The 10,008-nt window shown below is 43.2% G+C and overlaps 1 protein-coding gene across 4 annotated transcripts in view; it reads right to left on the reverse strand.

The window, feature by feature from the left end:
* GOLGA1 (golgin A1) overlaps positions 1 to 8,802 on the reverse strand; it is a 48,801-nt gene extending 39,999 nt beyond the window's left edge. For 3 of the 4 annotated variants that reach the window (XR_006210298.1, XM_042963322.1, XM_042963325.1), the window contains exons 1-4: positions 8,693 to 8,802; positions 7,833 to 7,882; positions 6,443 to 6,748; positions 681 to 771 (exon numbers count right to left, since the gene is read on the reverse strand). Coding sequence is in view for 3 of the 4 variants with exons in the window: in XM_042963322.1 (XP_042819256.1) it covers positions 681 to 771; positions 6,443 to 6,577 (226 nt within the window). In the remaining variant the exon portion in view is untranslated. Of the gene's footprint in view, positions 1 to 680; positions 772 to 6,442; positions 6,749 to 7,832; positions 7,883 to 8,224; positions 8,517 to 8,692 lie in introns of those variants that run through there. The other variant, XM_042963324.1, reaches the window with a different exon arrangement.
* Between the last annotated feature and the right edge of the window lie 1,206 nt (positions 8,803 to 10,008).

Genomic DNA, 10,008 nt, shown 5'->3' on the forward strand with positions numbered 1-10,008 from the left:
GAAGCCATTGACCACTTCACGGGATGAAACTTTCAAAATGTATCCACTGGCAGAAACCAAAATAAGAACTCACAACTCTATCACAAACATGCCCTGTCAGGCAAGGGTATGATGGAAGTTGTGGTAACTGTAAACTGCACACAAAAGACATAATGAGAGTTACAGCTTCTATACAGGTGTTGAATATCATTGAAAAGTGGCCTAAAGACCCAGAATGACATTTACACAGGTGATATGTAGCTGTAGCAAGTGACCACATAGCACCAAACCTTCTTTGGTGCTGAAGAATCCACCTATTGGCCATTCCCTATAAATACTATTCCCTACCCCTCTCCATCTGAAAGTAGGCTATGCTAACGGGTAAAAGATGGTCATAGCTAGTCTATATACACTTTTAACACCTTTGATATCCATGGCTAGAAACCTCAGGAGCAGAAAAACCTAAGTTGTTGGGTTTGTTTTTTTTTTTTAACTTTAAAACTCAGTTTTGAATTTACACTATTCGGTACGCTAATAAAAGGAGGGAACAAAAAGGGTACAAATTGCTCCAATGTGACTAAGAAATATATCAAAATATGTCAACATAACTATAAGGTTATACTACATGGCTATTTTATAAAAAGAGAGAGTTAACCAAGGCAAGTTTTCTTTGCTTGCTTTTTATGAGTTCTTTGACATACCAGAAAGTCTGGCTTCCAACTTCCGTATCTGTTCATTTCTTCTCAAAAGCTGAGATGAAAGATCTTCTCTGGAGCTGCTTCCATCGGAAGCCTGTTGAAATTGACACAAGAAGAGGTCATATTCATCCTTGGGTTTTCTGCAGTGTGAGACCCCAGTACTGAACCAGAAAGCAGTACGTCTTATGTTAGGTTTGGTTATACTTTGACCGTGATCATTGAAGGGCCTCTTAACGTACCTGGGCCCTAGTCTATCTACTTGTAAAGTAGAAGCAACACTAGAAGGAGATAGAAGATGCTAAACAGATAGATTATGTTTGTGTGTGTGTATGCGGTACTGCGATAAGCAGTGATAAACAAATCCATTGTGATCATATCACACCAAGTACATAAAATACAAAGAATATATTTTCAGTGATAAAAAAGAAAATCACTTTATTTTTTCCAAGGTAAAGTCCTGGGATAAAATGGAGAAGGTTCTTTAGCAAGGGAGCAAAGACTGGTAAAGAACTGATCACAGACGTTGAAAAAGTTTCAGTATAGGGGCGCCTGGGTGGCTCAGTCCGTTAAGCGGCCGACTTCGGCTCAGGTCATGATCTCACAGTCCGTGAGTTCGAGCCCTGCGTCGGGCTCTGTGCTGACAGCTCAGAGCCTGGAGCCTGTTTCGGATTCTGTGTCTCCCTCTCTCTCTCTGCCCCTCCCCTGTTCATGCTCTCTCTCTGTCTCAAAAATAAATAAACGTTAAAAAAAAAAAATTAAAAAAAAGAAAAAGTTTCAGTATCTTTACCTAAAATGCATCAAGAACTTTAGTCGGTAATATGGATTCAAGAATCAATATATTAATGAGACATCAATTTTCCCCAACAATCTATTTTAAAATATGTGAATATTCCTATTACTTTGAATACTGCTTACTATTGCTAATAAGTAACTTTTTTCTTTCAATTGTAAAAATTTTTATTTTTAAAAATACAGAAGACTAGGGAAAATGGTTTCATGAATGTTCTCCACCTACTTTAATAATTGCTAAAATTTCCCCATATTTCCTTCATTAAGTTTTATTTTACTGAGGTACTATAAATAAGACATGACATTTCATCCTAAATACTTTGAAAAACATTTCTAAAATTTAAGGTCATTTTCCTTTATAACCACAGTACCATTATCATGCTTAACAAAACTTAAAATATTACCTAACATCTAGTCTTTAGTCATGTTTCCCCATCTTATACTTTAAAGGTGGTTGAAAAATTCACTTTAAATATCCATTTATTTAGAATATTTAGACACTTGCCCAATCCAACATTGATGAGACCTGGTAAAGTTTATAGCAGTCTCTGGAGGTGGAAGGCCTGGGTTAAAGTCCCGTCCTCACCACTTATTAAACAAGAACCTGGGCCAATTAGTCACTTTCTCTGTGCACTGATTTCCTCGTATGTAAACTATGACCACAAACAGGATCAATCTCACAGAGCTCTGATGAAGGTTAAATAAATCAAAACTTGTCAAGTCCCGAAACAGAGACTGGCACATAATTAGTTTTAAGACATATCACCTATTATTAGTAGCAGAAATTATGATTATTACTGTTAGTGAGACATCCTATTCCCAGCATTGTGCTAAGCATTGGGAACAGAGGTGAGACAGAGAGTCCCTACCCAAAACAGCAGCAGCTGAAGCAGCTACTATTATGAAATGCCTGTTAAGAGCCAGGCGTTATGCTAAGTGTTTTATTCACTAGGCAGATAAGAGCTAACATTGCAGGCCTGCAATCACAATCCTTAACAAGGTCTGCTTGTAAGGCTGGCCCTGGACTGGCCTATGGGAACTTAACACTTAAAAGGGTTCCCACCACCCGACAAGAATGGCTCACTGTACCTAACTGTGTTTGTGTAAAAAATATGGTTTATGCCGAACACCCATTTTCCTTCTGGGAGTCTGGAATTTTGGTAAATGGTTGGCAGTGGGTGCCTATGTGAAGGGCCTCCAATAAAATCCCTGGGCACTGAGTCTCTAATGAGCTTCCCTAAAAGACAATATTTTACATGTGCTGTCACAACTCATTGCTGGGGGAATTAAGTGTGTCCTATGTAACTATACGGGGAGAGGACTCTTAGAAGTTTGCACATGGTTTTCTCCAGACTTTGCCCCACGCACCTTTTCCTTTTGTTGATTATGCTTTGTATCCTTTCACTATAATAAATGACAGCAGTGAGTAAAACCATGCAGAGCCCTGTGAGCCCTCCTAGTAAATAACTGAATCTAGGGGTGAACCTTGGGTACCCCGACACATATATTTTAATAAAGACAGGTACAGTTTCTTTTTTTTCTTTTTTAAGTACTAATTTATTTATTTATTTTTTTTAATATATGAAATTTATTGTCAAATTGGTTTCCATACAACACCCAGTGCTCATCCCAAAAGGTGCCCTCCTCAATACCCATCACCCACCCTCCCCTCCCTCCCACCCCCCATCAACCCTCAGTTTGTTCTCAGTTTTTAACAGTCTCTTATGCTTTGGCTCTCTCCCACTCTAACCTCTTTTTTTTTTTTTTTCCTTCCCCTCCACCATGGGTTTCTGTTAAGTTTCTCAGGATCCACATAAGAGTGAAACCATATGGTATCAAGACAGGTACAGTTTCTAAGATGTGAAACTAAGACAAAGAAATAAAATATAGGACCTTGCCTCAAGTCACATAATAACGATGCAGCTGGGAATCAAATCCAGGTCTAACTCCTTAAGCTGACCTTTTTTTTTTTTAAAGTAGGCTTCATGTCCAGTGTAAAGCCCAACATGGGGTCTGAACTCACGACCCTGAGATCAAGACCAGAGCTGAGATCAAGACACTTAACTGACTGAGTCACCCAGGCACCCCCTGACCTGAGTTTCTAACTGCTTCTCTCTACCGCCCTTCATAAGGCTCCCAATTTACTGAGAGACAAGCAAATCACCAACAATGCAATAGGTGCTATTACAGAGGTAAGTAGGAGACAAGGGACTAAACTCAGCTAGGAGGGATAAAGGGTAGAGGGGGTGATAAGGGCAGGCTGGGTCAAGGGGGCTTCCTGGAAGTAACACGTAAGCAAAGTTTTGAAAGATGCACAAGTCTGTCAGAAGAACTCAAGAGTGAAAGGAAGAGACAAGAGACATTCCAGAGAGAGGAAAGAGCAAGTGCAAAAATCTGTAGGCATGAAGGAATGTTGTCCATTCCAGAAATGCAGTCATTTCAACATGGATGGTGGACAGGTAAGCTGTGCCAAGACCATGAAAGTTTACTACTGCACTATGAGTTTGCACTTCATCGTGAAGGTGATGGCGAAACCACTGAGGAGCTGGACAGACATGAACACACAAGCAATGGAGAGACATGAACACATTTGCATTGGGGAGTTATTGGAGGCAAAGAGCCCAGATAAGCTACCACACTTTTCCAAGAAAGAAAGACAGCTTGAAATAAAATGGAAGTAAATGTACTATTAGCAATGGAGTAAAGAGAGAAAGCTTGAGACATTTAGAAGACGGAAGCCACAATATTTGTTGACTGGACGCCAAGAAATGGAGGGAAGAGTCTAAAATGCTTCCAAAATTTCATACTGGTGACTTGGGGGATGGAAGTGCACACCTGGAGATGGAGTTAACGAATTTGATTTGGTTCGTTTTAGAATTTGAGACACTAGGGGGCGCTTGGGTGGCTCAGTTGGTTAAGCCACTGACTTTGGCTCAGGTCATGATATCGTGGTTCTAGAGTTCCAGCTCCATGTCGGCCTCCAGGCTGACACCTCAGGGCCTGGAGCCTGCTTCAGATTCTGTGTCACTCTCTCTGTCCCTCCCCTGTTCACATTGTGTCTATCTCTCTCAAAAAAAGAAGTAAACATTAAAAAAAATTTTTTTTACAGTTTGAGACACTAGGGGCACCTGGATGGCTCAGTCGGTTCAGTGTCCAATTCTTGATTTTGACCCAGGTCATGATCCCAGGGTTGTGGGACCAAGTATGGCATTGAGCGCCTCACTGACCGTGGAGCCTGCTTGAGATTCTCTCTTTCTCCCTCTGCCCCTTCCCCACTTGTGTACACTCTCTCTCTTTAAAAAAAAAAGAATTTGAGACACTAGAGGAAAAACATCTCGTTGGAGAAATGCATGCAGTGGGATACACAGGCCTGGAGATAGGGAGTGAAGATCAAAATGCACACACAGTCAGGACTCCTGGGTGGCTTACTTAGTTAAGCATCTGACTCCAGCTCAGGTCATGATCTCATGGTTCCGGAGTTCAAGTCTCACATCAGACTCTCTGCTGTCAGCACAGAGCCCACTTCAGATCCTCTGTCCCCCTTTCTCTGCCCCTCCCCAACTTGTATGTTCTCTCTCAAAAAAAAAAAATTAAAAAATGTATACACACTAATTTCAAATAGATTATTTAGAAGTCTCAAAGGAAAGTATTTCCTGAATTCAGACCAATATCTATAACTGGTATACCTTCAAGATGAAAGACTTCGTTTAGCATGTTACCATGAAGGTAAAGCAGGTACTTCTGCCACAGAACTCAGCATTGGAACTATATCCTTCAGCCTGGGGATCAAATGTGCATTATATTTCCTGGTAAATATAGCAGCCAATAATTTAGATATGGTAATCTTATTGTTCCATCCCAATAACCTGAGCCAGGACAGGTCGTATAAGAAAGGAGAAAGAAGACTCATATGACCATGGAAACAACTCAAGTGTCTATAATCAGGAAAACACAGAGATAAATTGTGGCCTTGTCAAATGCTGAGTCTCAAACAAATGAATCACAGCTTCATGGAACACAGCTTCACTGGAAACAAGGTGAATTAAAAAAAAAAAAAAAGTAAGTTCAAGAAGACTAAGGCATACCAGTTTTATAAAGTTCACAAATATGCAACATTACACAAACTATTTATAAATATGTACATATAAAAAAAATATAAATATGTACATATCCTGGAGGACATTTTAAAAGTCAAGAGAATGATATACACAAAATTTAGGATGGGGTTATTTGGAGGGCAGGAAGGAAGAAAGGGAACTGGGAAGGAGCATACAAGTGGCTTCAACAGTACCCATAATGTTCTATTTCTTTGGATAGGTGGCAACTTAACAAGCATTCATTTTATTTTTATGTTTTATACTTTACATTTATATTACATACATTCTTTTACATGTATGTCAAGCATTATAAATAATTTTTAAAGAAGTTATCTGACTTAAAGAGGATCCTATCATATGCCAAAGACACACTTCCAGTCCTAAGGCTTGACATCTACCTAACACAAGAGCATCTTCATTTTTTTGAAATCTTTCCAAAAACAAAGACACTTTACAAATAAGGGACATACTGCAGTCATCGGTGTCATCTTTTCATCAACTTTCCCCATAAAATAGTGCACTCTGGCTAACTCCACACCGTAACTCACAAACCACGTTAAGCAACAATGACTTAAAGGATACCTGTCTGCGGTGACAATAAGCCAAGTCTTTTTGAGAAATAAAATATAAAACAAGATGCACAAGGTATAAAAAGAGTATAAGAGGACATTGTAGAGAATACGAAAAGGGACTTGAAAAAATTCGGAAAAAAGAAACAGAAAGCACCTTAGAGTAAGAAGAATCAGATATAAACCATACATAATCTTGCAATTAAAAAAAAATATTTAAAAGAACATCCAGGTGTCCTTAGGATTCTCTGAATTATTTAAAAATGTATCAAGACTGTGCCAAATATTAGAAACTAGAGAAGATACTTACAAAGTCATCTCCTGAGTCGGCTCCCATAGAGGCAACCGATTCCTTGCTCACTGACCGTGGGATCCGAGTAGCACCTCCTGGCCTCTGGGCCACAGCAGTCTCTTCTGCTATTTTCTTCTTTAGCTTTGCAAACATTTTTGCTGTGTGGCTATCCTGCACTGATGACCAGCTTTTGAAACCACCACAGTAGTCTAGTCCTTAGGCCAGCAACCAGGACTTCAGAGACTGGTGCCTAAAAAGTTCCAGACATCCGAGATAGCTGCATTCCCACTTAAATGTGGGCCAACGGCTTACAGAACACAGTATCTAGAAATCAGATGAAGGAGAGATCTAAGTCAAACACAGGAGAGGTTTCACAACTGACTTGCTATGTTAAGCTTCAGGTTTCAAAATTAAGTTTCCTAATTTTACATGTACATTTAACAGAACCCAATTGCTAAACATTGAAAAAGCACTTGGGTACTTCATATGCATAAACAGGTAAGGAAATCCAGTCTTGAGAAGATGAGGTAATCTGCCAAAGAGTGTGTGGTTAAGTGGAAGGGCTGGTATTTGAACCGAGGACTCTGACTCACAAGTCCTTACTCTTTCTTTATTACACCACGGTGGCTATGGCATATAACACACTTTAGTAAAATTTCCCAGAGTACACATTAACATCACATCATGGCTTGGAATCCTTCCCCTAATATTAAGTTTAACTACAGTTTACTTTTTTTTTTTTTAAGATGACGACAGAAATATGTAACTCAATATGGGGATAAAGGTGTAACATCCTAATGTTCTAAGATGGTTTGCAATCAGCTGTTCACTAGAAAAAGCCGACAACCTAGAAAAAAAACCCCGCAAGCCAGACAACTATACTATAAAGCACCAGATACCTTTACACATTTCCTGGAAATGCTGCATGGTTCTCTTTAAGGGTGATTAAAATGACCTGAAATCAGGGGCGCCTGGGTGGCTCAGTCGGTTGAACGTCCGACTTCGGCTCAGGGCATGATCTCACGGTTTGTGAGTTTGAGCCCCGTGTCAGGCTCTGTGCTGACAGCTCAGAGCCTGGAGCCTGCTTCAGATTCTGTGTCCCCCTCTCTCTCTGCCCCTCCCTGCCCCTGCACACTCTCTGCTTTCTCTCTCTCTCAAAAATAAATAAACATTAAAAAAAATGACCTGAAATCGGTTTCTTCTTAAGAATGTTTTACACGAGATTCAAATGTTTTTTCCTCCCGGTGTGGTATGAAACACTAATACTCCGGTTCCAACCTTGACTTATATCCATGTTTTGTGGAGGATACCTAAGCTCTGCTCTAAGGTCTACAAATGACTTCTGAGCACTTCAGATTATCCATTTAAGTCTGTACAACTCTTCAATGTCTGTAAACCACCTACTCACCTGGCTTATCTGCCAGATTTAAAACAGCTTGGAGGTCAAAGCATTCTGTCCTGCATGAAAACAAAGATAAAACGCGTTGGGTATTTCAAGTGTAAGGCTAAAATGTTGGGGGGGGAAATGGAAGAGGAGACAGGGAGGATTAACCAGGGGACAGAGGGGAGAATCTGTCACTGCAACAATCCTCAGTGGGCGACCTTCCTTCACCCTGGTCTCCTTTGCATTTGTGATCTTTCCAAGACCTGCACTAACAGGCACAAAGAATAGAATCTCTCACTGGTGCCTAAATTCACTTCACCTTGGGAGCCCTAAGCAAAACCAACTTGAATGAAAGAAATTAAGGTTTCCCAGGGTATTTATTTCTCAGTTGATTCTGGCAGTCACACATTGTTTACCTGGCCACACCGGGGGCCGTCCAGTCACAGAGACTTGACTTACACTAAGAACGTCGCTGAGAAAAAGAATGGCTAAATTGGGTAAAAGACAGCTGCCTAACGCCCAGGGAGACAGGCAGGTAACTTGCTAAGGGAGTCTGGATCCCACTCATTCAGGCTCCTTCGAGAACCTGCGTTTGGACTGTCAGAGAAAAGAGGGACCCAAACGTCTCTCCCATTTGACAGCAAGGAAACTGAGACCCAGAGAGGAGTGACTTGTCCAAGGTCGCTCGGGGGGAATCCTGAAACTTATGGGTTCCAGACTCCCAGGCCCGGCAGCCCCTGTGCCCCCACCCCCGCCCTTTCAGAACCCTGGCACCGCCCCCCGCCTTGGGTCTTGGGCAACCCCGTCCGGGCCGCTCTGGGGGCAGACCGGGGCCACCGGGAAAATGAGGGGTCTGCTGGCATTTCCAGCCCCCGCCCGCGCACCTGCCGCTCTCTGGGCAGCCGGCAGAGCCCCGCCTCCGGGACCTCTCGCGAACGCCGGCCCGCGTCACCAGCCCCCACGGCCGGCCGGCTAGCAAAGCAGCGACCCGGAACCGCACCTCCACCAGCGCTCCGGAAGTGGCTGCGTGCGGGGCGGGCCTGCCGTGCGCATGCGCCCGCTCGCGGTCTCCGCGAACGACTTCCAGATCTTTGGGGCGGCGGTTGGGACGGAGCCGCTGGAGGGCGCGGGCGCGAGGCCGGGCGCTCCTTGAGGCCGGCCTGCCACGTCAGCCAGAGGACCGACATGTGGACGATGACTGGGTGGCCAAAGCCTTTCTTGTTGTTGTTGTTGTTGTTGTTGTTGTTGTTGTTGTTGTTTTAAGGGGGCGGTGCGGAGCGGGGGGAGTGGGAGGAGCCTGCTGGCAGAAGGGGAATCCCCCAATTGGTGCCGTGGGGCCAGCGTGTGCTGTGAGGTTTAGAAACCCCGAAGCCGTGACTGCGCTCAGCCGACTGGGAGTTTCCGTTCCGCTCTCCGCATCCCAATCCCACTGCACCGTACACGGCCCTCTTGTCACTTTGTAGTAATCCCTGCAAGCCTGTGGCTCCAGAAACTAGAACTCGGTCTTCGCGCCTGGTGACTGAGTGTTGTAACTTTTGTGCCTATGACCTACTGCAAGTTATACGATTTATATCGCAACCCAGGACACACACAATGTACCATTGATACAAGCGCTTCCAGAATCAGGCCCTTATATAATGCACTTCGATATACTGCATTTCACTAATAAACAAGCTGGTGGCAGCCCACTCCGTTCATTTCGGATCTGCTAATGGGCCTCCAACTTTCGACAGTTGAGCAAAGTCCAGAGAGGCAAAACTGCCTCGTTCAAAGTTACCCTGCAAATTGGTAGCCTACGTCGGGTCTCTGGACTCCTCAGTGCCAACCAAGACAGACATTCTACACTTAAGTCGCTCTTGTTCTTTTTTTTTTTTTTCAACGTTTTTTATTTATTTATTTTATTTATTTATTTATTTATTTTTTATTTTTGGGACAGAGAGAGACAGAGCATGAACGGGGGAGGGGCAGAGAGAGAGGGAGACACAGAATCGGAAACAGGCTCCAGGCTCCGAGCCATCAGCCCAGAGCCCGACGCGGGGCTCGAACTCACAGACCGCGAGATCGTGACCTGGCTGAAGTCGGACGCTTAACCGACTGCGCCACCCAGGCGCCCCAAGTCGCTCTTGTTCTTGACCAAGACCCAAAACCAGCCGGAAAGTCAGCAGCTTCCACCCTCCACCTCCCAATCTTCCCTCCGCGT

The sequence above is a fragment of the Panthera tigris genome, chromosome D4 (assembly GCF_018350195.1).
Source record: "Panthera tigris isolate Pti1 chromosome D4, P.tigris_Pti1_mat1.1, whole genome shotgun sequence".
NCBI classification, from domain to species: Eukaryota; Metazoa; Chordata; class Mammalia; order Carnivora; family Felidae; genus Panthera; species Panthera tigris.